The 27,767-nt window shown below is 48.7% G+C and overlaps 2 protein-coding genes across 3 annotated transcripts in view; one reads left to right on the plus strand and one right to left on the minus strand.

The window, feature by feature from the left end:
* Nucleotides 1-24,464, plus strand: part of ino80 (INO80 complex ATPase subunit) — a 33,370-nt gene extending 8,906 nt beyond the window's left edge. For both annotated transcript variants that reach the window (XM_026998703.3, XM_026998712.3), the window contains exons 13-37: nt 111-314; nt 409-489; nt 1,042-1,137; nt 1,747-1,806; nt 1,908-2,050; nt 2,660-2,744; nt 2,856-2,973; nt 3,129-3,214; nt 3,351-3,518; nt 3,636-3,769; nt 3,867-3,934; nt 5,855-5,948; nt 6,421-6,607; nt 8,884-9,024; nt 10,827-11,052; nt 15,664-15,791; nt 17,460-17,554; nt 18,131-18,203; nt 19,200-19,358; nt 19,859-19,961; nt 20,329-20,417; nt 20,518-20,679; nt 21,019-21,178; nt 22,322-22,540; nt 22,938-24,464. In XM_026998703.3, the coding sequence (XP_026854504.2) occupies nt 111-314; nt 409-489; nt 1,042-1,137; nt 1,747-1,806; nt 1,908-2,050; nt 2,660-2,744; nt 2,856-2,973; nt 3,129-3,214; nt 3,351-3,518; nt 3,636-3,769; nt 3,867-3,934; nt 5,855-5,948; nt 6,421-6,607; nt 8,884-9,024; nt 10,827-11,052; nt 15,664-15,791; nt 17,460-17,554; nt 18,131-18,203; nt 19,200-19,358; nt 19,859-19,961; nt 20,329-20,417; nt 20,518-20,679; nt 21,019-21,178; nt 22,322-22,540; nt 22,938-23,137 (3,279 nt within the window). In that variant the 3' untranslated portion in view covers nt 23,138-24,464. The remainder of the gene's footprint in view (nt 1-110; nt 315-408; nt 490-1,041; nt 1,138-1,746; nt 1,807-1,907; nt 2,051-2,659; nt 2,745-2,855; nt 2,974-3,128; nt 3,215-3,350; nt 3,519-3,635; nt 3,770-3,866; nt 3,935-5,854; nt 5,949-6,420; nt 6,608-8,883; nt 9,025-10,826; nt 11,053-15,663; nt 15,792-17,459; nt 17,555-18,130; nt 18,204-19,199; nt 19,359-19,858; nt 19,962-20,328; nt 20,418-20,517; nt 20,680-21,018; nt 21,179-22,321; nt 22,541-22,937) is intronic.
* A 942-nt stretch (nt 24,465-25,406) lies between these two features.
* Nucleotides 25,407-27,222, minus strand: chac1 (ChaC, cation transport regulator homolog 1 (E. coli)). Its single transcript, XM_026997921.3, has 3 exons — nt 26,507-27,222; nt 26,363-26,398; nt 25,407-26,240 (listed from the first exon to the last, which is right to left on the minus strand). Exons 1-3 carry the CDS (start codon nt 26,675-26,677, stop codon nt 25,836-25,838), a joined length of 612 nt encoding a protein of 203 aa, XP_026853722.1. The 5' UTR covers nt 26,678-27,222; the 3' UTR covers nt 25,407-25,835.
* Nucleotides 27,223-27,767: the final 545 nt, after the last annotated feature.

Genomic DNA, 27,767 nt, shown 5'->3' on the forward strand with positions numbered 1-27,767 from the left:
GGAGGGCATCTGCAGCGCGCACCCGCTCACCAGAGTGGCTGAGGTGGGGAGTGTTTGGCCTTCGGCTTCTCTGTGCCATCAGCAACGTGTTTGCACTGTGGCCATTGCAGACGAGGCAGTTTGACGAGGAGGCGAAGGACAGCCGCTGCGCCTCGCTGCACGCCGCCTCCGCCTCGGGCTTCGGCGAGAGCTACAGCCTCTCCAACCCCTCCATCAGTGCTGGAGAAGACATCCCACAGCCCACCATCTTCAACGGCAAGCTTAAGGGCTATCAGTTGAAAGGCATGAACTGGCTGGCTAACCTTTATGAACAGGTGTGTGTGTGCCTGTATGTTTGCGCGCGCGCGCGCGTGTGTGTGTGTGTGTGTGTGTGTGTGTGTAATGCCACTTGCTCTCTTCCTATCTCAGGGCATCAATGGCATCCTGGCAGACGAGATGGGCCTCGGCAAAACGGTGCAGAGCATCGCCCTGCTCGCCCACCTGGCGGAGGTAAGCGGTTTCTACAGCAACGTGGGAAACTTTGACGGCGCACGCCGGTGCAAAATGCCTGCTTGGGCTCGGGGATGGTCGCCACTCGCACTCCTAAAGGGACAGCATGGGTTTTGCTTTCTTTCGGGAAACCCGACAGACAAATCACACACGAGCAGAAAAGGGGCCATTTTCCTGTGTGGAGTTTGGGTCGACCACGCAGCTCTCTCCCAAACATGCTCCCGAAGGCGAGCGTCTGTCGTCTGGCATCGGCGTGAGACCTCCAGCTGCCTCCGCTGCTCGGCCGCCCCCCCCGAGGCCTCTGGAGTGGGGAGGAAATGGAATTTGGGGGAGTTTTGGCGTTTGATATGAAAGTGCCAGGCCCACAGGAAGCCGTGCTCGTATGCTGCCTCTCTCCTTCGTTGCTTCCTGTTTTCACCCCTCTCTCCTCACCGGGTCTTTCCCGCCGCCGACCCCCCACCCCTCCCCGTCGTGCACCTGCGTTTTAGGCTCATTTGCTGTGTTTCGTGTGTGTGCGCGCGTGTGTGGGTACATGTGTGTCCTGTTCTGCAGAGGGACAACATTTGGGGACCCTTCTTGATCATATCTCCGGCCTCGACACTCAACAACTGGCACCAGGAGTTTGCTCGCTTCGTGCCGAAATTCAAGGTGAACGTCACAGCTGTGCAGGAAGACACCTGGTCCCGTGGAATCCTTTAAATGCCCTGCTGTCTTTTTTTTTTCTGTATCTCTCTTTCATAAACTCATTGAACTGGATCTATTATAGGAACAATAGCACTTAGGCAAGGTTACCTAATTCTATTTTTGCCCTCTAGAAGACCTGTACCATATCAGCTATTGGCCGAATAGTATAAATGTTCTTGATCTGTAGGGGGCAGTGTTGTATCGCCAGTGTTTGTTGAAATCAAACTCTGTGCTCCAAAATATAATTTATTACAGCAGTTAAAGTAAAATTGTCTACATTTGAAATACTCATCCAGAGCATGGGTGGTGGGATTCATTAGTACCAAAATAAGTGCCCAATGCTGTATCTTAGCTATTTTGATCCTGACTTGATCTTCAAGCTGACTGTTAAAGGTGTAGAATGCCCTGAGGCCTTGTAAGGGGGAGACCATGACTGAGTTATGATTTATGTACAACCAAAGCACTGGAAATTGAGGCTATGAGAATGAGTTCTGAGTTTGTTGCTGACGCACTGTGAACGTACCCCTAAGGCTAACTGTCGCTCTGCCATCTCACCATTCTGCTCCTCCCCAGGTGCTTCCATACTGGGGCAACCCCCACGACCGCAAAGTAATCCGAAAGTTCTGGAGTCAGGTGAGCTCTCCGCGAAGTAACCAACAGACAACTGACAACGCCGGGTTTCGCCCAAGCTGAAACAGGACGCCTTTTGTTTTCCCCTTTTGTGTCCTCCCCAGAAAACCCTTTACACCCAGAATGCCCCCTTCCATGTGGTGATCACCAGCTACCAGCTGGTGGTGCAGGACGTGAAGTACTTCCAGCGGGTGAAGTGGCAGTACATGGTTCTGGACGAGGCCCAGGCTCTGAAGAGCAGCTCCAGGTGGGGAGGCCGTGGGCCCAACCCTCCTTCTCTGAGATTCAGCTCAGAAATGTTTGTTTCTACTAGAAATGTCCCTGCCAGCCACTGCAGACTCTAATGCTGGCGACCTAATGGTGTTTCAGAAGCGAAGTTGCTACTATTAGATGGGATTTGAATGGAAGCATTGTGCGCTTGGAAGCATGTTAAATCCTCATGACCAGCTCTCTTTTTATTGCTTTCCTTTCCTCAAACACAAAGACTGGTATACTCCAAACAGACAGTGAAAACAAATGTCGAATGTCTCCCAGTGGTGGCTGGATGTCAGGCTTTTTATCTGTTAAGCTCCTCAAAGGCTGCGCATGGGTGGGGTTTCTCACGGGAAGTCTCCAGTACTGTTCCGGACTTCGCCTACCCCCGTCGCGTGTGCCAGCTACGGGTGCTCACGCGCACCCGTGGCTTCTCCCGTGGTAGTGTGTGATTAATTACCATGCCGACCATCTCAGCCAGGTGCTGGCGCTGTCCCCTCGAGCGCTCTGGTCCTGCTAGACCTGCCCCACGGTTGTGTCCTGATGTTGTCTGGGTGGAGTACATGGTCTGACAGTGTGTTTGGTGTGGGGTTCTGATCCACAGTGTGCGGTGGAAGATCCTGCTTCAGTTCCAGTGCCGCAATCGACTTCTGCTGACAGGAACACCCATTCAGAACACAATGGCTGAGGTGAGCACACACAAAATGCATATATATGTGTGTGTGTGTGTGTGTGTGAGTGTGAGAGGGAGAGTGAGAGGAGGCATTTTCACTGTTTGACTTCTTTGTTCTCCTCCTCAGTTGTGGGCCTTGCTTCACTTCATCATGCCGACTCTGTTTGACTCTCACGAGGAGTTCAACGAGTGGTTCTCCAAAGACATCGAGAGCCACGCCGAGAACAAGTCGGCCATAGATGAGAGTGAGTATTTTTGTTTTTACTTTTGAGTACTTTTGCCAAAGCCACATTAGAATCTTCTTGGCAAAACTGATAGACATTTGCTTAGTGTGTTGTCAAACTGACCCAGGATTGGGCTTCCAGTTAAAAGCACTCTGTGTCCTTTTCTTGAACGGCAGACCAGCTGTCCAGACTACACATGATTCTGAAGCCGTTCATGCTTCGCAGGATAAAGAAGGACGTAGAGAATGAGCTCTCTGACAAGGTACCGCAAAACACTGCCTAGGTCAACCTAGTGTTTAATCCAGGCCTTCCTGCTGATGTGTGTGTGTGTGTGTGTGTGTGTGTGTTTGTGTGTGGTGGTGGTGAACCCCTGCTGTCCCCACGCTTCTCTTCACCAGATTGAGATCTTGACGTATTGCCAGCTGACGAGCAGACAGAGGCTGCTCTACCAGGCTCTGAAGAATAAGATCTCCATCGAGGACCTGCTGCAGTCGTCCATGGGCACGGCCCAGCAAGCCCACACCACCACCAGCAGCCTCATGAACCTCGTCATGCAGTTCCGAAAGGTAGGGGGCGCCACTGATCCCTACAAGAGGAAAGCTGCAGTTTCAGTGCAGAGAGGTTGAAGGCAAACACAGAGTCCAGAGCTGAGAGTATTTGTGTGTGTGTGTGTGTGTGTGTAGGTGTGTAACCACTCCGACCTGTTTGAGCGGCAGGAGACGCGCTCGCCCTTCCACATGTCTCTGAAGCCCTTCATCATGTCAAAGCTCCTCTTCCGGCACGGCCTCCTCCACACCTGCAGCCAGGGAAGAACCAAGTGAGTAGACAAGCAGTTGACAGCATGGCTCCATGTGTGAACATGCACCCCTCATGTGTTGCCTTTCTTGCTCTTTCTCTTTCTCTTTACCTTGCAGGCTACTACAGGTTCTGCTCTCCCCTTTCTCACCTCAGCACATCCAGCAGTCATTATTCCACAGAAAAAGTGAGTCTCTACCATCCTCTCAGTCCGCCCCTCCCCCTAGGTTTTACTCCTCTTCTCTCTCCTCTCAACTTATTGGAATGATTGAATCATGTTCAGTACTAGCTAAGCACTTAAAGGTTTGTCTGTCTCTCTCTCTCTCTCTCTCTCTCTCTCTCTCTCTCTCTCTCATATATATATATATATATATATATATATATATATATATATATATATATATATATATATATATATATATATAATGTATGTGTTTGTGGTTGGCATTATTAGCATGACTGTCATGGAAACCTTCCTGGACAGGTTAGAGAAACAATATAATGATTGCAGTCTTTGCTGTGCTATGAACTGACTCTGAGGCAGTGGTAAAAAAAAATAAAAAGATAGTTTATTCAAAGAATCAGCCCGAGGACGTCTCAGTTACACACACGCGCGCAACTCTAAGGGACAGGCGCTTGGCCTCTGTAAGTGAGAGGGCAGAAACTCCCCCCCCCCGCGGCTGTGGTTTCTCTACTGGCGTCTTTAGTGGAAGCCGGCGCCGAGGTGGTGGTGGGGGGGCGGGCAGAGCCGAGGGTCAGGGGCGTCGGCGGGGACGTCCATCTAGGTCTGCGTCTGTAACAGACACGGGGTACTGCAAGCTTGTGTTAACCCCGTGGATCACGGTTCGCATGCCTTTGCCACAGTGACCCACATGTCATAAGCCTTCCTGTTCATTTTTTCTTTCTTTTTCTGTCTAGGTCTGCCAACTTGTATTTAAATATTTCTAACTGTCTCATGGAAATACTACCCTTATCTGGGAAGCCACATCTATTTACCCATAAATCAAACTGGTCTAACGATTCCTGTGCATAATTCTTAAACATAAATATTTCATTTGAGTGAGGGCGTTGTTCTTGCTTGCTTGTATTATTACCCATTATACCTCTGATTAGATCATGCAGGAAATGTCCAGGTTATTATATTTGATTTAATTTTTTTCCCCCCTCAATTATTCTGTCTTTAATTCCCTGCTCTAGAGATATTACTCGCGCAATGCTTGTCAGCATAAGTGTTGGGGTGTCTAAAACCCCATATTTTAGATTCCTCTGAAATCTATTCCCATGATCTCAGACCATTAACAGGTTTATGAGGTTATTTTAATTCAGACGATCTATGTAAGTTTACTTACTGCCCTGGAGATTTCCTTTTAAGGTGAGGCCCTGGTGTTGAGACGGCACCCGAGCCCAGGTCCTTCGGCGGTTTGGTGTCAGCCGGATGGAGTTACAGCCTCCAGGGTATTGTGCGCTATACCCCCTGAGGTTCCCCTGCCGTCCTCAATCACGGGCTCCCATCTGGGGTGCTAAGCTTTGTGGTGGAAATCTTCCTGGACAGGTTAGAGAAACAATATAATGATTGCAGCAATTGCTGTGCTATGAACTGAATGAACTGAAGTTAGTTTATTCAAGGACTCAGCCTGAGGACGTCTCAGTTACACACACAAGCAGCCGTAAGGCCCTTTCTCAGGCCAACTTTATGCTGTTCATCCAAAGCAGTGAGAAAAAGGAGCTTCTCCCTACTAGGGGTTGTGTTTTTTTGTCCTACTGCATCTATCTTCCCTACACCAGCGTCAAGAAGCTGGGTGGGTCAGATAGTGAGCAAGGTCGTGGTCAGAGAGACGAGAGGAAGCGCCTGTAACATCCTAACCTGCTGCACAAAGCGTTCAAGAGGTCGATAACATTTTTCATTGCACTGTACAAAATCGAGCATTGCCAAAGCAATAATAGTAGCCAAAGCACCATCACCACCAGCAACAGCAATAATGACAATAATAAAAAAGCGTAATGGGTAAGAGTTAATGTAACTTAAACTACTTAATATGTAAACACTTAGCCAAGAAGACTGCGTAGGGGTTGGTGCTGATGCCATTCTCCGTTTACACACGCTCAGGTGGCGATGAGGGCAGCTCTTTCTCATTCCTCCGCTTCATCGACGTGACGCCGGCGGAGACGGCAAACATCATGCAGCGCGGCACTCTGACCAGGTCTGCTTCCCCCACCCACCCCCCTGTTCTTGGCCATCCACACGCAATACGTCAGCTTCGCTTCAGGCTCCTGGCGCCAGCACCACGAGAACGGCGCTATCTGGGGCCCGATCAGCCCCTTCCGTTAATGCCTACCCCGAGTCCACTTCTTCTGGTGTTTCTGTGGGTCGGTATGCTACAGATTACTCCATGAGCGGCACTGGAGCACATTAGTTAACCTCCTGAGAGCCACTGCAATGTGAAGCCCAGTTCCAAAATGTCTTTGTACGAGCAAGCAGCAGCTCGTGAGGGTAAAGAGGTCGTGCTTAATCTCATTACACGTGCGTCGACGTCCCTTAATTCGTTTGGAACCAAATGAGAAAGCAGCAGAGGGGTGGAAGGGTAAGAGTGAGCTGAGGTCTGAGGCTTCCCAGCGCCCGTACTGCCCACACGCAAGCCCTGACGTGCTGCTGCTCCTCTCGGCCCTCTGCAGATGGCTAGCACTTTACCTCTCCTTCAAGTCGGCCTACCGGCTCCATCACCGCCGGCTGTGGGACGAGGACGAAGAGGGCGGGCGCGGAGCAAACCCTGGGTCCCGCTGCCTCTCGAACCGAGACCTCATCCTGTGGCCGGATAGGTCCACGTCTTTCCCCAGCACACACACCAGCGCCGCCCTGCAGGTGAGTTCCTGCACCTGCATCAAAGTTTTCATAAGGGTGACATAGAGGTGCCATAAAGCTGTCACAGCGGGACAAATTGACTGTTAATAGATTTTACTTTGGATACCGGCTGGATGCCTAGGAATTAAATGCAGAATGAAGGCCTTGGAAACTTTCTCTGAGGACGAATATTACTAATGATTCTCTACCATAGCATAAGAATACTGTTGTTGGAATAATGTTTGTGCACTTAAATACTAAATTACTGTTAAATAACTAAAATGCTACAAGTGTCTTTATGAATAACAACATGAAGAATACTAGGTACATCCTTGAACAGGAGACCAGAACTGTGCAGGCTGGAAATAGCATGTTAGTGTTGAGGTTGGGGTGTGTGCTTGCGTGCGTGCTTGCGTGCGTGCGTGCATGCATATGTGTGCGTGTGAGAGAGAGAGAGAGCGTGAACAGGGCTGTTCGAGGTTGACTGGGAGAGCAGGTTTGTTTCCTTCACGGAATACCACTCTGAGGGTGCACTTAGCGGATCTCATCAGTCACGAGCTGGCGGGTGTCTGGTTTCATCGTGCGTGCTCCCAGGCGTCTCGCCTGTGAAGGGCCACTCTTGCTCCGCCTGAGCGCAGATGGCCTCTGGCGCACGTCCTTTCCAGCTTTCTGTGGCGGGAGGGACCGTAAGACGGGGCTGAAGTGGCGACGTAAATGACACCGGCCCGGTGGTCTGGGCCTTCTGGGCCTGAGAGGGCTCCAGTGCGAGCGCAGCGCAGGCAGGGGCAAGCCTGACTCATCAGTTGCTGACGGAGGCGTCATCCTACTCCGGGCTGCTTTGGGCCTCCCTCACGCCGCGTCTCCTAGCTTCAGCGAGGCATGGCCGGCAACCTTACACCACAGCGAGACACCCCCCCCCCCCCCCCCCCCGCCACCACCACGCAGCCCCGCCACGCCAAGCCTGGACTGGGACCTGCGCCACCACACTCGTGGGCCCGGAGGAACCCTTTACCCGACCTGACCTACACGCCCCCACCCGGCCTGCTGGCTCTGCTCCGGGTGAAAGAGGAAGCAGCTGCCCCACTCTTCACCTTCCAGCCCCCCTCCTCCCATGAAAGCCTTTGTGTGTTCCAGCATGGAGCAGCACGCATCTTGGTTTTCTGTCTGTTGGAGCAGCGTGCCGCGATCCATTGAGCGTGGGACACACCGGCCGCCGCTTAAGGGGAGAACTCCGGGAGCGCGCAGTTCAGCTATGTTTTGGATTCTGGTTAAAGTACTCAAGTTTAGGTGCCATAAAAAATGCCTTCCGTAGTTGTTTTGGTGCTTACACTGTGCTTACACGGGACAGATTAGATTAGCGATAACCATGCTTCTGTGTCCCTGGTTTGATTTCTGAGGAGAGATTTATTGGCACTGTCATAGCATGGACATCCAGGAGCAGGAAGCGTCCATAGAGCCTGCGCTTTGCTGTTGCTACAGCGATGCAGACTCAGTTTGCTTAGCTAGATTCTGTTTTATTTGTTCATCTCCCTGCTTACATTTTTGATCATGGCTTTGATTATATAGTCAAAGGCGTGATTTAGCGTTCTCCGAGAGAGAGAGGGAGAGAGAGAATGTTGGAGATCTGGGTGCCTGTGCCTCGCTGACGCCTCCTTTTCTGTCTGCATTCATCATGGTGAGAGTTTCCAGACAGAGCTACCCTCCGTGCTTGTGGTCGGGAACATAGCCCAGACAGCGGGTCTCCAGACACAAGCACTCCTGCTCCCCCTGCTCGCTCGCTCTCTCTCTCTATCTCTCTCTCTCTCTCTCTGTCTCTCTCATTGTTTCTCTCTCTCTCTCCCTCTCATTCCCTCCTGCTCCCCGCACCTTCTCCTCACACCTCCTCCATCAGTATCCAGTGAGGAAAGCAGTCCTTGATGGCTGACACTTATGGGATACGTTGGAGAGCTGGAGCTCTGCGCTGGTTTTGGTGTTTGTGAATTGTTGGAAATACAGACCTAATTCTGAATCTGGAGACACTGTGCTGTCTGCGGAGGTGTTGTGACAAGTGATGAACGTTTGCTTTGTGAAGGCTGAACTTGTCAAGTCCAAAAGGGGGCTCAAAGGGACACTGGCCGCAGTGACAACAAGTGACACTAGGGGGTGCTGTATATCCACTTAGTCTTGCTTATGCTGAAAAGTTCATTTCTCCTTGTCCCACTCTCCCACACAAATCAACTGCAGTCCTGCATACATGACGGTATTGGATGGCCAGAGTTGTGGTTTGATGTGCGAATCTCTGTTCTGCTCTGGCGCAGGACTTGGTCTTCACAGCCCAGAGGCCGTGGCTCTTCTCCCACGCAGACGTGCTGGTCCACGGCCGGCGTTTGCCCACCTCCACTCTCAGGCCCTGCCAGCCCGTCCAGCTTCCCAAGTTCCTCCTTGCAGCTGCACCCAGGGTAAGGGCACTCACGGACACGCACGCACACACACACACACACACACACTCATCTGTTGGCGGGCTTTTCCACAGCCTGGCCTCGCAGTGGCACCAGAGCCTGCAGAAGGGCGCGCGTGTGGCCCACCCCCCGACAGTGACCCCCCGCTGCACTGCAAACAAACGGCCCAGCCAAAATAAAACCTCTAAAGCCACTGCTCGCCCTGACCCCGAGGCCAGTTTATTTACCCAGCCCGAGTCCCTTGGCAACCTGCCGCTCCGCTGGGCCTGACCCTTCCATGGAGCAACCAAACAGCCCCAGGCCACCAGGGAGGACAGAGAGCAGGCCGCGAAAACTGCTGCTCCCAACACAGACCTGATCCGCACAGCCCGGACAGACTGGCTCTTGGAGCTCTTTAAGTCATTTTAGTCACAGACAGAAAAAAAAAAAAAAACTTTGTTAGAGTTAATAACATTTTCAGGAAGTTTCAGTCCAACATTTGTATCATAGACTAAAATGAGATTAAATCTCAGCAATTGCATTCCACACTGAACCTTTTAAATTGGGAGTCGATTTAGACATGGCCTCATTTAGTTATGCGTTTTAGAAGGTTATTAATGCCAGAAGCACTCGCTATAACGTGCTCAACTCGCATGGAATTTCACACAGCAGGGCATGATGCGTGGAAGGTTGGTGTATTTGGTGCAGCGGTGGAGGCGGTGTCACCACTGTGAGGCTTGCGTGCGCGCTGGGACGCTGGACGGACTCCTGACCCTACCCGCTGCCCGTGAGAGCTGGCACAGTGTTTGGCACTAGCCCGCAAGCTCCAGCGGCATATGGGCACTGTGGGAAAGTGATGAGATAGATTAACACTTTCTCTGTTCGGGGGGGGGGGGTTCTTGACCTCGTTGGCTTTTAAGGTCGCATGTGCGTGGACCCCTCCCCCCCCCGAGCTCGAAGCCACGCCAAGCTGAGCTGTTTTTCAGCGGCGATAAGAATGAAAGGAAGATAATATCATCCGCTTGTCAGCAAGTTGTAAACCTCTCGGCAGAGCTGAAAGAGAGAGCGAGAAAGGGAGACGTGAAAGAAAAGAGAGAAGAGAATGGAGGGGGCGCGAGGGTGGGGTGAATCACTACAGGAAACGGTCGTCTGCTACCCAAAGGCCTGGTGGTGCGGCTCGCGCTGCAGACCTCTTTTTCCTGTCAGAGCAGGGTGCGAGCGCAACATTGCAACGGCGGGGGTGTGTGCGCACACGTACATGTGTTCGCGTGCATCTCCGCGAGTATGTGCTCGTTAATGGTGGGAAACTCTTAGCTGCCGTGCAGTTTGTCCACTGTTGCTGGTAAATAGAAGTAAAAGAATAGAGTGTCCTCTGTTGCTCTTGTGACAGTATTCTCAGGATAATGAACTGTTAGCAAAGGTCTGATTTTTGTTCATTTTAATTAGTTCTTTTTATTTAAATGTGTTTGTTTACTTAAAGATAAGTTCTCTGTAGTTTCCAGTCTTTGGAGTTTGCCCCCTTTGGATATGACACTATCCATGTTGCGTTTTTGCTGGCTAGCCGAGGAGCTTCACTGAAAGCTTCCTCACTAACTCTCCTCTTCCTCGGGCCAAGTCCGTCATTAATTGCCCCTCACAAATCAAAGTGCTTACACTGCCCAGTTCCTTCCCAGTGGAGATGCAGGCGACTCCATGAGTCCCCAAACACCCTCGACCACAGGCGACCAGCGACAGGATGTGCGCTGGCCATATCTATCTGTCTGTCTGTCTGTCTGTCTGTCTGTCTGTCTGTCTGTCTGTTTATTTATTGCTTTGTCTCCTAGGTGACGGCGGTCCCCATGGAGTGCTACTGCGCGGACCGTAGCGCTGAGTATGACTGGCGGCGGCTTCGCGACGGCGGGAGTCTCCCCGCTAGACAGTGCTTCCTGTACGGCTTGCCGGAGCTGGCGGTTGCCTGGGCCACGCGCGCCCACTCCTTCCACGCACAGAGCCCCGGCGGCCTGATGGCTCTCCAGCCCAGACACGGCTGGTCCTTCATCAGGATCCCAGGTAAGCGAGCTGCAGCCAAGGGGGTGGCTGGGTGGGGGGATGTGGGGGCTGTTAGTGTGGTCTTAGGTGGAAAGGTGCGAGCTAACAGCACTATGTCATTTGCCAGAGTGGTATCCGGCTATTGTTCATGTGTCGACTGTTTTATTTAAGACAAGAAACTTTCTCATAGGTCCTCCATTTGAGTCCATGCACAAATCTCCTCAAAAAACGGCCCACAAGTCTTAGTCAGGGCTGCAGCAGTCTTCACAGAGAGCCGATGCCCACTAACAGACCCACGCCCACTTTCAGACCCCCACCCTTACACCTATCCACCCCCGCCCCGCCCCAATACTCCATAATTCTGTCTGTTGGCAGACCTTGTTCGATAGGCCAGTCTCATCGGGCCCCACAGCGCAGCTGTGTCCCAGAGGCCATGGTGCGTGTGAACCAGAGGAAATGGTGCACAGGGAGCAGGAGAGGCAGCCAGCCCCCCCCTCCGACCCCCCACCCCCAGGGAGGGAGGGCCACCCGTGGGAGAATCGCAGGGGTCGCGCTGGCTCTGGGCCCTGGCTGCTCCAGGGTCAGGGCGCTGCACCTCTCTGTCACTGTCAGCCCTTTGGCCCAGCATGCTTCTGCACGCTAGCAACGCGCGGCCGTCTAACACCGCAGTGATTAGCAGGAAAGGTAGACTGAGGATCGGAGGAAGACCAGGCCGGAGGATTGTGGGGGAAGACCAGGGCCGGAGGGCTGCGGATTTGGCCTGTGTGGCGTGACTGCTTGCACTGGAGTTTGCGAGACACAGGTCTGTGAACTCAAGTGAAGTGGGGGTACGCGGCGGAGGGCTGGGGGATGGGGAGGGGACAAAGCAAGGAAGTGGGACTGTCGGACATCGTTTCGGCACATTGTTAGGCGGAGTGCTGCGGGCGTGCGTGCGAGCGCGTGTGTGAGAGGCTGTGAAGGCTCATTCACAGGCTCGCCGCTTTCCCATTTTCTCAGAGTCATACTGTACCGCGGGAAGGAAGTGACACAACAGTAAGCCAGGCTCATTGAAGTGCTGCTGCAGGGCGACTGCCCACACCCCGGCCTCGCAGCCGGAGCCTGGAACCCAGAGTTACGGTGGAGGAGAGCTTGAATACCCTTTTGTGATTCTTGCTAATCAGCAATATCAACATGTTAGCTAAGCGGCAGAAGTATTTCAAATAATCACAAAACAAAGCACACACTTGCCCATGGGCGGCCGTGGAGCACTGTACTGCAGGACCCATCGAATCGTTCTTTGCAAGCGCGTGGAACGCATTGTCTTGGGCCGCGATCGCGGGCGGGACGCATTGCGCTCGGCCGCGATCGCGAGGGACGCATCGTGTCGGGCTGCCTCTGTCCCGGAGGGCTGTCGCAGCCTGCAGTTTGCCGACCTTTTGTGTGTCTCCTCGTGACCTCTCTGTTGCGCCAACACCACCGTGACTCTGAGGTGGATCTTTGACGCGGCGAAGCCGCCCGCTTAGTTGTGTAAACACAGTATATGTAGTAGCATGTTGCTGAAGTGCGTTTTGAGTGCTGCTCTCTAATTAGAGGGCAAAGCACTGTAGCGTGAAAACACTGTAGGTCTTTTCACACAGTAGCACAGTGAGGTGTTTGTTTGTTTGTTTGTTTGTTTGTTTTTATTTGGAACTGCATTGCTACAGACTGTTGTTGAGGAGGTGGAGGTGATGGTGGGGCATTGCTCTTAGTTCACAGACAGCCTGTGGGAAACTCTGCTTTCCCTTCCTGTTCCTTCAAAGAATTCCTGCTCTCCAGCAAAATGGCCGGAAACATTCTTGGCCTTTTTTGATTTTCGTCCCGAGCATTGGTGTCTACGTCATTGTTTGCGGTCTGTGCCTTGGCCCTACTATCTCGGCTAAGAAGAAAGACCAGAGTTCACCAAGGTGTGGGCAGATTTCTTCCTTCAAAATGGTTCACAGAGTAGAGAAGAGAAGAGCAGTTTTTTTTTGTGCAATCCATAGTGTTAATCTCAGTGGTGATAGTTGAACAGGTCTCATTTGGAACGGTTATGCACCCAGATCGAGTGGTGACACCATATGCCGCTGACAGTGTGACCAGCAGGGGGAGCTCTTTGCCCTGTTTTGTGTGCCGAGCCAAGTAACAGGTTAACCTGTTACTCTAACTGACTCCAGACCAGTTATTGTGTACAGCATTTATTTGACAGCATAAGGACAGCCGTCATGCCTCATTAGTCTCACTTTTCACCCTCCCACGCCCACGGGTATACATGATCCTGCTCAAGCCTACTGAAGCCCCTGGCGTGTCATGGAATCGTCATATAACCTGACTAGCCTGGGCCCTTTCACCTTCTAAGCCCGGTCATGTGACTTGTGAGTACTCCTCTGAAGTTCTCCCACTCCCCGCTGCTGAACTGTTCCACTTCCTCCCGCTATAATGTGTTTAATCATAGTCCTCTCGGGTAATGTATCAGCATTTACAAACCAGTCACATTTCTGAAGAGAATAATGCTTCTTATAAATGTGTGCAGATGTACTAACCAGCAAGATAGGCAAAGACATTTCAAGCCTTTTTTCCTTTGTAAATACTGATTTTTGTGGGAAATGACTTTAGAACTTCAGAGCATTCGAGTAGATGGACAGAACTTCTTGGCCCTGGTGAATAATGAATGCTTTGTTTTAGTTTTGTGTGTATAGTGCTCGCTTGGTCAGACACACAGGGCGCTGGCACTGTAGTACACAGTGATTTGTTATTTCCCCCCTACAAAATTTTAACCGTTTTTTTTTAGTTAACGATGCTTTTCCTCTTGGCCACTAGGGGGTCTCTGAAAGGCCTTGTTACCAGGCATAACAGCTTAATCACGTGTTGGGATTCCTGTAACTGGCCAGTGGTGGTGCTGTTGCAGATCTATCTGCCATGCCCTCTATCTCTCTCCCCCCCCCCCCCTTAATTAAATTAGTGAGGAGCACAAAAATAATTTCAGTGTCAGGCTATGGGGTTAATTAGCCCAACCAGGGCTCCCTGGCAGCCCCTACATTAGGGGTCACTCCAGGGTCAGACCCCAGGCCTGGGCAGTAGGGATTGGATTTGCTGGTGTCTGGGAGGAGGGGGCTTACAACCAGCAGGTGTCTGGGTTTGATAACTGTAATCATGGTAATGATTGTGGAGCACAACAGTGGATACTTTTGGGCTCCTCTCATCTACTAGACTACACACTGTGGGATTTTATTTTATTTTTTATTTTTGGGCCAATAATTAATGGACTGATTAATTTTCTGCTGTCATAAAGATGCATTTGGCTTTTGCTCCATTTTCCTTTTCCCGTATAATAAACGTAACAGAAAATCCTCCTGACCAATAATCGCCAAGTACCATGTTGAACTCAAGCTTTTCAGCAAAACTGAGGCTTTTTATGTTCAGTATTTCCATGAGACCCTGATGAGACAGCCTCCCTGCTGTGGAAAGCCCCCTCTAAGCCCCCTTGCTCTGTGGTCATGGGGCTTGATTTGGGACCCTCTATCAGTGCGACGGGCTGCTCAGGTCGCCAGCGTAACCGCATCCCGGCTCCAGCCCACAGTCCTCTGCTTACGGAGCCGAATAAAGGCAGGTCTGGCAGCCAATGGGTCTGCTGCCCCTCCAGCACATTAAATTAAGGCTCTTTCATGGAGCAGCGTGTGACACATGTCTGTTCTCATCATCAAACCGCACTGACCTCAAAGGAACGGTGAAGTCTGCAGGCCGACAGTGACTGATGGGCTCCTCAGAGAGATGTGTGATCTTTAAAATGCAGGTTTTGGTCTGCCTGCCAGACAGCTCTTCTCTTTGCCAGATAGTTTCCTGTCCTAGTGATATAGGCCCACATTGGCTACTCAAACTCACTTATTTAGTCTGTAAATCTTAAAAAAGAAAAAAAAAGGGTTGTTCAATATTGGATGCCATCTCCCAGGACAAATGCTTGATTAGATTAGAAGATTGCCATTTGCACATAAGCTTTAAGTGTGATGGGAATGCAATAGTCTCTGACTATACAATCCCCATTACAGCTAGTTGTTTCTTTTTAGCTAATAACCTTGAAAGAATGTCTCTTAACCTCTCCAGATTATGAGATCACAGGTCACGGTTCATCCCTGGGTCACATTAGCATGGCCGCAGATTGCTAGTGCTGTGACATGTGTTGTCCGTTCAGCGTAGAAGTGACTACGGCCTCTGGACCTCTCCAGGGACCTCCGTACCCTTCCTGGGGCCTGCAGCTCTGTCATCACTTCCTGAGGCCCCGTGACCAGAGAGGTCAACCCCACTCAACCCCGAAACCCTTGCTTTACCCACTGGGTCAGGGGGTTGAGTGAGTCTGCTGTGGAAAGTTCACCCCCTCTTCATTTTGTGTTGTTTTTGTCCATGGGTGCCATTCAAAAGAAGCTTATGACATTTGTAATGAGTGAGCACCCAATGACTGTTGTTTTGAGATGACCAGATATGACTTAATTGATTTAATCCTATACATTCTCTTCATGATCTTGTCTTGTTTCTGCTGGTATTTAGCCTAATATAGGAGGGTATGAACTGATGGACCTTTCTGTCCCAGTTAGTCACAGCCTGTTTCAATATGGAATCTACTTTTGCCCTTTTGTGTTCCAGACAAAGAGAGCCTGATCACGGACAGTGGCAAGCTTCACACCCTGGACCTGCTGCTGACGCGTCTCAAGTCCCAGGGCCACCGCGTCCTCATCTACTCACAGATGACCCGCATGATCGACCTGCTGGAGGTGAGTGCTTCTGGAACCATCTCATCCACCAGAACGACGGCGCTGCGGTTTTGTGGAAAGCGTGAGACTCCAATAACGCTGAACTGAATGGGCTCATCATGTGTGGGCCATATTTCTTTGCTGTTGGGTAGCTCACAGTAGCGCTCTCTGTTGTTGCACTGCAAGGAGAGAATAATGAGAAGGGAAGAGAGGTCTAAAAGACCTGGCAAGAAACCCAGTGGCAGAAAGACAAAGACTTAAAAAGAGAATGAAGGAATCCAGAGAAGGCCAATTGTTTTGCCTCCTATTGAGCTGTAAAGCAGACTTAAAACTAGACCTTTCACTAACATTCCCAACAAAGGCTGCCTTTAGTCTGCTACAAGTATTGTTCTTTCTTGCCGACTTTATGCACAACACCATTTGTAGTTTGCGAGCACCTCTGCAGAGTCCATGGGAATTCCTTCCGATCTTTTCCATTAAAGGTTTTTTTTTTCCAGACATGCTTGAAGGCTGGAAGGAGCTTACCAGGTGGTTCCACACACTTTGCTTCCTCTGTTTGTGTAGTACGTGCTCCATGGGAAAAATTAATCATGGGACAAAACAAGCATGCGCTGACTTTGACTATTAGCTCTGATGTGGGAACATTTTTTTCCCGTGTTTCTCCACTAATCACTCGCTTGGAAGGATCATTGTATATCACTGTGTTCTCATAGCACAGTACAGTGATAAGCCCTAGCGCCCAGCCTGTGGTTATGATGGTGCGATGGTAGTGAGTTCTTGTAAATGATCTCTTTGAGAAGCCTGCGTTCTGTTTGGTAAATGAAGCCATGCCCTGAACAGTTTCCTCTGACTCAATTGGCTCGGCCAGGGTTTAAAAGACCCAGCTGCAGTCCATTTGAAGTCCCCATATTGGCTCTAGGGAGGTGGGGGGAGGCTTTGCTGATTGTAATCTTTGTTGCCATTAGCTTTATTGTTGTTGATTTTACACACACCCCCCCGGCCCAGCTTTGACACTGCCTAGTTCCACATGACCTGGGCAGTAGTCCGGTTGGGAATAAGCAGCATCCTTATCTTCCATCTGTGTAATGACAAACAACTATTTGACTAGCTTTATACTCCAACATCACATGGTGGAAATAAAGAGAACATGGATGGCCATTTCCTGCCATTTTGGACTCCACGTTCTGCCGTTTCAGTTTTGGTGTACATGTGTTCCCTGACTACATATGGACATGGTGGTCTTCTCACTTTGTATTAATTTAGCTCAGTTGGCTGGCTGGGAGGGGGACTCTCTTTGTGCTGTGGTATATTTGGAGATGGCTTCATCGACCTGCTAGCTTGCGACCTGTAAAGGGTGGCTGGGTTTTTAGCTGCAACGTTGTTTTCGTCCGAACCCAAGGCCTGATCGAAGGATGTTAATGTCCACAAGAGGGCTTACGCATGCTTCCCGCAGCCCAGAAGTGCTTTTGGGCGGGTCGGCCTAGGAGTCGTAGACCTGATGGAGTAGCGGCGTCACTGAGGGTGATGTGTGGGGGTGGGATGTTGATAACGTGCCAGGGATGTGTCTGGAATTGTTTTGGTCATCTGTGAAATGCGCTTATTCTCCTAATGAGACTTGTGCTGCCAGCTGAAAGAGGACATTCCTAAAGCCTAATTCCTCTTGTTTTATTGCCTCTCGCTGATCCTCAGGAGTACATGGTGTACCGCAAACATACCTACATGCGGCTGGATGGCTCATCCAAGATTTCGGAACGCCGGGACATGGTAGCGGACTTCCAGAGCCGGTGAGCTAACAGTCGACTCTGAAGGTGGGGGGGGGGGGGGGGGGGACCGGAGAGAAGCTCAGGTTTCGGACCCGTCCTTCACCACAGGCTCGGATGGAGACGTTAGTGTCTGTCTCTTCTTAAGATAATTTGAGCATATTTTCCACAGAGTCTAAAACCCCCAAGCCTCAACGTGCCTCCTCCTCCGAGAAGAGTTTGATTTCAGCCTGTCTCTCGTCTTCCTTCTCATTCTCTGAATTTGTCTGTTTCTTTTCCTCTCTCTGTATCACAATTCTTTCTTTCTTTCTCTCTCTCTCTCTCTCTCTCTGTCCATCTCTGTCCTTCTTTCTCTCTATCTGTCTCCTTGCCTTTTTCTTTGTCTCTCTGTCTCTCTCCACTCTCCCCTGACCAGCCTCCCTCTCAGTCTCTGGTTTGCATTATCTGGGAGACTCAGTGGGGTCTGCTTTGTATTTAGCAGAGGTCCATGTGGTACACTGAAATGTCTCTTGCTGTTACTCCTGGTGTGCTGGCTGTAGCGTGTTTAGCCCCTCCTTTCTTTACGCATTCTCTCAATCTCTCTTCCTTTCTCCTTCGCAGGACGGATATTTTTGTCTTCCTTCTCAGCACAAGAGCGGGAGGTCTTGGGATTAACCTAACTGCAGCAGATACGGTGAGGCTACAGAGCTTACCTCTATAACGGCTTAATTGATGATAATTGGGCTGTGTTTCAGGAGTCAGGAATCTTCAGGTGGAACATTAGCACACACACCAACCTTGTGTGTGAATTCACATGGCTTGTAGTTTTTAGTGAACTTCTGGAACCCCCCTGGTCCACCTGCCAAGGTTCTGAGGGAAGCTTTTTGCCAAAGATCACTGGTGCTCCTGACATAGGACCTCACACAGACATCTATGAGCATCAATTTGACATGGCTTTTTATTCACAATGCAGTGAGATGACAATGATTTATTCAGACTATACTGAAAACCAAATCCAATTACACTAATGAAGTAATCAACCAACAATCACCTAGAGTACAAGAACTTGAATCAAATCTAATTTTGAATCAACATTGAACCGTCCCATCGGGTTACAGCTCGTGTGCACGTCATATGTATAACAGTTTTACATAGGTTCTGTAAGCAGTCATATTGATACTCACGTTAGCTAGGATTCTTTATTTATGTTATTTGACATGCACAAAGCGCAGACTAATTTTCTTGTCATGCCCCATGGGTGAACAGCATAAAGTTGGCCTGAGAAAGGGCCTTACGGATGCTTGTGTATATAACTGAGACGTCCTCAGGCTGAGTCTTTGAATAAACTATCTTTTTCTTTTTTTTACCACTGCCTCAGAGTCAGTTCATAGCACAGCAATTGCTGCAATCATTATATTGTTTCTCTAACCTGTCCAGGAAGATTTCCACCACACAAAATAGCAGCAGCAGCAGCATCCAAATATGCGTCTTGTTGTACGCGTGCTCCTAAATCAAAATTCCATTCACACTTTTATAAAAGAAAGAGAAAATGTGAGCGTTTACACTGTAGATCTCCCCCCCCCCCCCCCCCCCCAAAAAAAAGAACAAGGTAGTGTATAGAAGCAGCTTACGTGAGGCAGTTTGTCAGAGGATGTGTGTGGTGAGCACGCTGTTGTGTGTGCCGGTGCAGGTGATTTTCTACGACAGTGACTGGAACCCTACCGTGGACCAGCAGGCCATGGACAGAGCTCACAGGCTAGGCCAGACCAAGCAGGTCACAGTCTACCGCCTCATATGTAAGGGCACTATTGAGGAGCGTATCCTGCAGAGAGCCAAGGAGAAGAGTGAGGTACCTACACACCCCGCTCTAATTAAGCCTTTCTCACACATCTCTTGTCTGCCAAGTATGTCTGAAGAATGCCTTAAAATTGTATTGAATTTATTTTAAATCATACCATTGTCGTTTTACAATTGTAGTGTATTTATGATTGATTTGCCATTGGAATGTTGTAGTTCAATGTCTGACACTGTAATTACAGATTAGTTACTACTGATGTAATCGCTGGTAGTTATTTAAACAGTTTGTAAAACTGATTTGTCACTTTGTCATCACACCGGTCTGTATGGAAAATCTATAGTGCCTGAACTTTGTGGGAAGTGATTTGCATTATTGTATTTAGGGGAATAAATCACATTAAAAGCTATCTGTAATCAGTGATTACAAAATCCAGAATTCAGGGTCTGGGGTTGAATACCTGCTATACAGACTAACACTTGAGCATCACCCTGAGTGAAAGGTTCACCTGAGTGTTATTTTGGCTAATCACTGTCCTGCTTCCTGGGTCTCAGATTCAAAGAATGGTGATCTCAGGTGGCAACTTCAAACCCGACACGCTTAAGCCCAAGGAGGTGGTCAGTCTGCTGCTGGATGACGAGGAGTTGGAGAAGAAACGTGAGTTGATGTTCTGATAAAGGAGCGCAGTGAGGGGGTGGGGGAAGGCGTGTGGCTTCCAGTGATCACAGGCGAAAGGCACGTTAGTTTATTTGTTTAACCCACATTTCAACCTGCCTCTTCCTGTGCTTTCAGATTACAAAAACGCTCTGCTTCTGACTCAGAATGTTACAACAATGGCTAGGTTGTTGAACTCTAATTCATCTGACTACCCGACCCCTCATCACCTCTGCTCGTGTCCTGTCTAGTTCCTGTTGCATGCATTTGTTCTACGAGGTCGTGCTGATGCTGATAGGTTGATTGGCTCTGTTCTGATTGGCTTTCTCTCTGCCCGTGGTTTTGGTGATCGGCCCGTGTTGGCAAGCAGTGCGCCTGAGGCAGGAGGAGAAACGGCAGCAGGAGGAGAGCAGCAAGGTGAAGGAGCGCAAGAGGAAACGGGAGAAGTACGCTGAGAAGGTAACGTTCTCCACCAGTGCACGCTTGCATCACCAAGACGTCCTGCAGGTCGTGCTCTTACAACGCCCCCCCCCCCCCCCCCGCGCTTCTCTCTGCGCAGCGGAAAAAGGAGGACGATGTAGAGGGGAAAAGGAGGAAGGAGGGAGGGACCCTGGTCATCCCCTATGCCCCCTCCGCCGACAACTCCAACCTGTCGGCAGACGGCGAGGACTCGTTCATCAGCGTGGACATGGACTCGGCCATGCCCAGCCCCTTCAGCGAGGTGCGGTGCTCCGGGGATGAGAGCTGACTGGGTGCCTGGTACAGCCTGTGGTGCTCTGTGGGGGGCGCTCATGAGGGGGTGCAGTTTGAACAGTTAATTGGAATTTTGCTGTTTTGTCATGGCAACTGAACTATTTATCCAAACCAAGAGTAAAGTGAATTTACTCTCCAGTGCTGAGCTGTGTAGTGTGTTCATGTGTGCAAATATGGTCCAGTCTGGCACTTGATCACTCAGGCCCTCACACACTCCTGTGTCCACCATGGCTTTCAAAATCCTCACTCTTCCCTTCCTGGCGTCCTCTCCCGTCCTCCACGTCGCGGCATGTGTGTGTCTCCGCAGATCTCCCTGAGCAGCGAGCTGCAGGCAGGCTCCCTCCCGGCCGACGAGAGCAGCAGTGACATGCTGGTGATCGTGGATGAGCCGGCGTCCTCTGCCCCGCAGTCGCGTGCCACCAACTCGCCCGCCTCTGGCACCGGCTCCGTGTCGGACAACATGAACGGTGGGTGAGAACGCGGGCGACGCCTGCACGCTGATCAAACCGCTCCTGGGCACGCTTCTCTTAAAATACCAACATTTTGTCCCATCTGGGTCTTCATTTTGTTAAACAAAGCCAACTTGGTGTTCACCCGTATAAACAGAAATCAGTGATGATGTGCCGTGAATAAGGCATAACGAATAACGATTGTTATCATTAATGCAGAGTGTGCGAGAGAATGAGAGACACTGACAGCAAGTCCTGTGGCTCGTGCTGTGAATATTAAATGTCCATGGTGTCTGAGAGTTAACGGCCGAATATAAAGGGCCCCATGGCCTTACAGAGACCAAAAAAGCTATAAAAAAGCTTTAAAAAGCTAAGTAAACACGAGGGTTGTCAAAGCAATATAAAACCATTCTCTGCTGTGGTTTTCAGAGGAACTCTTTGGACTGTTTTTCCCACAGACCTTGTCCTTGATTTGTATGTTTGACACTACATCCAGTCTGCTAGCTAACAGTCCCACTGGTGTACCGTCTCACACTTGTGGAAGGACTCTGCCAAGCCTGCTCGATTTGCTGTAGAGCCGCTCTGTTCTTTCGTCTCTCTCACATGTTCGATGCGCCACGTGGTTGCAATCAAGTACCATATAAACATGACGGCTCTAGGCTGGATTCGCTCTCTCACCAGCTGGGGTTGCCTTGGCACCCATAAGGATTAGAGGGCAGGAAAAGGAGAGGGAGAGAAAGAAACCTGCCCGTTAAGTTCCTAAAAAGTCACTGGAAGGCAAGAAGCCTTTCGTAAAATGATCACTCTGGCAGAATTGCCTCAAGCCTGCTGGGTTTGGCTCATTGCTGTAAAAAAAAAAAAAGCTGAGCTGGGCCAGGTGTGTAGGCGTGGTTCAGTTTTGGGGGCCAGGCAGATAGATGGTATTTGGGTTTTGGGTCCAAAGGTGGGGTTTAGTTTCTGGGGCCAAGTAGATCTATTGCATTTAGGTTTTAGGACCAGGCTGGTAGATTGCATTGGGGTTTTGGGCCCAGGCTGGTAGATGGCATTTGGGTTTTGGGGCCAGGCAGGTAGATGGTGTTGGGGTTTTGGGGCCAGGCAGGTAGATGGCGTTGGGGTTTTAGGGCCAGGCTTTCCAGTGAAACTCACGCTATGTTCCTTCAGGCGTTTCTTCTCAAGACACAGCCAGCCCAGGCAGAGGGAGGTCCGGCCGGAGCCGTGGACGGCCCAAAGGTTCTGGAGGGGCGGGGAAGTGCTCAGGCCGGAAGGGCCGCGGGAGGAAGTCAACAGCAGGCAGTGCAGCAGCCATGGCTGGAGCAATGGCAGGGGCAGCGGCCGCCTCAGCTGCTGCGTATGCTGCGTATGGCTACAGTGTGTCCAAAGGTGGGTTCTGTGTGCACGTACACACACACTCATACTTATAATGTTTGTGCATTATCCTATAATTATGCCATTAAAGGTGCATGCTAGCAATCTGCTGCTGTTTAAAGGTACTCTAGGTACACAGCTCAATGATTTAGGTACATGCCAATCACCATAAAATAGGTCCCTCAAATTGTCTTCTCATTCCTTATAGGTAATGCTTACAAAGGTACCAGAAGTTTGAATTGGCCTTTTATATGCCATCTTTAATATGCATTGTTAAACATATTCCAGTCTGTGACCACCCCTGCATTAAATGAATAGTCATAGACGTTCTTTTGAATACTTCCTCATGCCTTTCAGCACTGGTTTATCTGAGCAGTACACAGAGCCTTGTGTTGTTTGACTCTTCTCTCAGGTATTGCTGCTTCTGGCCCATTGCAGCCTTCTCTGGCCCGCTCCTCAGCTGCCACCTTCATCCCTGTGGGTGCCTCTTCCTCCCAGGCTAAAGGGGGCACCATGGGCCCCAGCTCGCAGATGCTGGCACATGGCAGCTCACACATCCATCACACTCCCTCCAAGAGAGGCAAAGGTCCAAGCAGTCATGGGGGGCGGTAGCAGTGTGTGTGGAGAGGCTTGTTTTGTGCTTCTAGCTTGGCCAGTAATGTTTGTCTTGGGGCAGGGCTCCCCACATTTTAAGGGGATTCCTACCCAACCCAAAACATTTCACCAGCCCTGCTGTCACTGTGAACCTTTGCTTCGTTTCCCTGGTATTTAGCAGTGGTCTTAACCCCATAGATCAAAGAGGAGAATCTTATTTGGGGAAGACTGGAAATGGCAAGAATGCTTGAAATTTGAGGTAAAATGCAAATTCCTGTTTATTTCAAAAAGTTTGTTTGTTAAATATATTTGTTTTGTGAAGGACAAAATATTTTTGAGTACTATGAGTAAGAAACAACCAATAGCCGTAACACATGAAATATTACGTGCACTGTGAGGTAGTAAAACAGCATCAGATGTTCTTGAGAACCCCTGCAAAACTCCATCATGCACTGAACAAAGGGCTGCCTAACATGCTCTCCCCTTTCTGGAATAGCAGTAAATTCAGTCACTCTCCCAGTTAACCTTCGGTATAAGTAAACAACTTGCTCTCCCATCCAGTTTCAACAGTCTTGACATTAAAACAGGTGCTGGTGTTTTAGTGAGTAATAGTAGAATATGGATTCAAAACTTTGCTCCTCTACTTGCACTTAATCTGATCCCAGTTATGAAGGGCATTGTGCAGTGGAGCATGCAAATTGCAGAGCTGTAGGGTAAAATTTATTTCAGCCCCTCGAACCGAAGAAGATAAGACGTTTATTATGGACAGCTACATGGATTGTGTTCCAGGTTCAAAATTAGCTATATAAAATGCCAAACAGCCTTCTTTTTGTAAAGTTATTTGCTGCAAATTAGATTTTGCCATTAAATACTAATATATATTTTGACCTGAAAGGAGAAAGAGTTCCAGGTATTTTGTAGGGAGTGAAAAAAGTGGAGGGGAGCACTGCTTGAAAATATCACTACTCTGCTTGCTGTGGGGTCAGTTCTGACTTCAACTTCTCTGATGGATGTAAAATGTATCATAGCTTAAGTTAAAAGTTGGTAATTTATGAAATTTGTGCTACCTGTATATTGTATTGAAGCCATTTATTTTTTAAAAGATAAACATGTTGAAAGTTCGTAATTTTTGTGGGATCAGTGATTTTTGGGGATTATTTTGTCTCTAAATGTGGTAAAATTGTCCAGTGTTTGTAAATAATGCAGTGGATATTGCTCAGAGCCCTCCATATTTCCCATAATGCTTGTCTATTTTTATAGGTCACTGTGTACATACTGGTGAGAGAAAAGTGGTCATTTTACTAACTTGGAATAAATCCAAAATAAAAATCAAAATAATTTCAAATGCATTTGTCCAATTTTTTAAATCACCGTTTGTCTTTAGAATGGCTGGGGAAGCAGTTAACTATAATTAATAAAGCTAATTTGCATGTTATAAAATCTCCTCAGGTGAAAGTTTTGACTGTCAGCAACACCAAATTAACTAGACAAATTCAATATGGTCACATACATAAGTCCACAATGGATAGTTAATGCTAGGTTTGTCCTATAGCACATTCATTATGAGGGCCACTTTTTATTTTTAGAACTTTCAAAATTAATGTATATGCTAAAAATAGTAAAATTAAAAAAGATTAAATGGTATATCAAAACTGACAGTGTCATTCTATAATTCCATGCTCACATTTGTTATGATTAAGACAGGTAAGATATCATACTGACTGAAATAGGTGCAATTTTATTTCTCTGTGACATACAGAATCATTTTAATAGAATGTACGGAAGAGATCACAAAGATGAAAGGGTTTTTTTGCACTTGTACTCCAGTTTCCTGACAAGAGTTGTCAGTAATGGCCTGAACAGTGTGAGGATTTGCCCTAATGCGTGCAGGTTCATAGCAAAGACAAGACTCCTGGCTTTATCTGCATTGTCTCTGCTTCCTGCTCCTTCGGAGCAAAGCACTGTAAACACAGGTCTTCCAAGTGCAGTGTGTTCCTTGCTCCAATTGGCATAACCCTGGATGTTTGTGCATACAGGAGGCAGTCATAGCCAAAATACCTGCCAAGTTAGGCAGCTGTATGGAAACAAGAAAGCTAGGCAGTGGTGCACTATTGCAAATGCATCTCACTTGCTCACCTGATGTTTTTAATGTACAGGTGCCATTGGGAATAATAACCAACAATTTTTTTTTTTCCTCCAGTTAAAAGCTACCAAAAATATCACAAAGAACCTAAAACATTCAACTGGAATATCAAAAGAGGTCACAATAATTAAACACTCTAGATAGTTATCATTTACATATTTTATTTAAGGACACCATTGAGTGACAACTAAGGAACCTTTTACAACAAAGGACTCAAAGGGAATTTAACAGATTAGGATGGCCGAGTCATCTTTGGAGTGCAAATCAAATGAGAACCGCATTAAGAAATCTGTTGCCAACTCACTATGCATGCAATGGAATTATGCAGATTCTCAAGATCTTTTTTTTATGCAACAGATCCTTTTATCTTGCTCCATAGACATCTTATGTAGTAGAGACCTAAGAAACATGGACAGTGAACAGCACACTAGTTACAAAAATTAAAAAAGGACCTCACTTTTCTCTTAGTACAGTAAGACACATTAATGCATTTGTAGTGCATGGGATGCAATCAGCATAAACACAGAAGCATGTTATTGAGTCAGACCGAATGTTGGCAGCCTGTTCCAAGCTTTACAGAGCAGGTACAGGTAGCGGAGCCACCAACAGTATGGGCCTAATGATGGCCAGGCAAGCTCCTTCGATGGAGAACAGGTGGGGGTCATCCACATCTGGGCAGCTCTGCCTCATGAAGTCAGCCAGGCGAAGCAGGTACTCCATGTTGTGGCCCGTCTTCCCCTTGGACACAGATATCTGGGCAGCGATCTCCTCCACACTGGCAGGCCCGAGGTAAATCGGGTTGTCAGCTGTAGCGATGTAAACCAGGGCCTGGACGGGCACCTGGTTCTCATCGCGTGGCATGAAATCGACAACTCGTGTAACATAGCCTCCATGCACCGCCTCCCTGACATTCAGGTACTTGAGAGATTCTTGTACTTGAGGACCAGTCACCTCAAAGGCTACACCCCAGGTGCAGGCCTGTGTAGGAGGCAATTAAAATATCTTACTTACTACTACTAACGCAAACCCTGACATTTACTCAATTAACTGTGCTATATCTGAATCTCCATTATGTAAAACAAACTGTAAATTCCACTTACGTCTTCCTCCTCAATGAGCGTCACCACTCTTCCGGGCTGCCATGACGACAGAAAAATGAGGTTTCAGCATGACATCAGAGTTCAAATGCACTCAAAGACAGGCATTATTTTAAACTATAAAGTCATCACTAAACATCAACTCACCGTTTCATCATTTCCACGATGGAAGTTATCCCCGTGCCAGAAGCGTCTTTTATAGCCCTGAATATACCCGACCTTGCTCCTCCTGTACTTGAAATCGGGTTTCCAAACCAGCGAACCGTACCCGAAAATCCAGAGGCTGTTTTTGCCAGCGACTATGTCTTGAGGCTTCATTACGAGAGATTAGAAACCTTCTCTGGTCGTTCACAATAACTGACGTTCACAATAACTGGTGGAATAACTCGACGTAAAACAGCTAGCTCTAGCTGGCTGGCTCAAAAGCTAGCCAGCTAACTCCCTAGCGTTAGCTTCCTTCGGTCAAGGAGGAGAGGTATCGGCTGGCTCACCGCTATACCGCGGACGGTATTGGAGCCCAACTGCTTGGCAGTCGTGAAGATGGAGTTTCGCAAACCGTTTTTCTTTGCCTGGTGCATGCCGACGCATTAGTGTTGCCGCATAATGCCTTAAAATGCCATTCCGCCTTTTCGGCTCGAGCGAAGTCAAAACCTAAACGAAAATCGCCTGGCAGGCTAGCGCACTAGCCGCCCTATGTAGAGTTCTTAAAGAAAAGAAAAGCCGTTAGATACTTGACTGTTTAGTAATGACGACGTTAAGAACCAATTATCGATACTGTCCTGGCTAGCTAACAAGCTAGCTTTATTATTAACCACCTCTAGTTAGATACTCTGCCTGGCCGGGTGATGAAATGAAGGTCGGACTGACGGCTACATATATGCTGTAGTTGTCCATGGGAGTACGTCATTACGCCCAAATTCTGTGCCAATGACAGATTAGAAAAGGTGGGCTGTAATTCCTCTTGTCCAATCACAATTTTTCAGATGTGCAACGACCCTGATTACATCATGATTCGAACATTTCATTGGGCAAGAAGTGTAGCTTGAGCCTGCATTCTAGATTATTTTATTGGTTAAAGAACTATCAATCATATTTGCTCCGTATGCTTATTCGTCAAAAGAACGTCTATTTAAAATATTTGCATCATCTGTACTACGGGAAGGCTGATGCAACTTGTCAGAAGCATTTCATGTAAACACTCCTAGAACACCAGTAGGTTTGATTAGGTATTAAATCAAGTATTTTTGGAATAAGAAAAAGGAAAAGAAAGAAAGAATATAATTTTATGATCGAATTATGATTTTAGGATGATACCTTATGAGAGAGAGAGAGAGAGAGAGAGAGAGAGAGCGAGAGAGAGAGAGAGAGAGAGAGATTATAAATATTAAAAAGATGTTAACTAAATATT

The sequence above is a fragment of the Electrophorus electricus genome, chromosome 7 (assembly GCF_041902795.1).
Source record: "Electrophorus electricus isolate QZ-2024a chromosome 7, ASM4190279v1, whole genome shotgun sequence".
In the NCBI taxonomy this organism is placed as follows: domain Eukaryota; kingdom Metazoa; phylum Chordata; class Actinopteri; order Gymnotiformes; family Gymnotidae; genus Electrophorus; species Electrophorus electricus.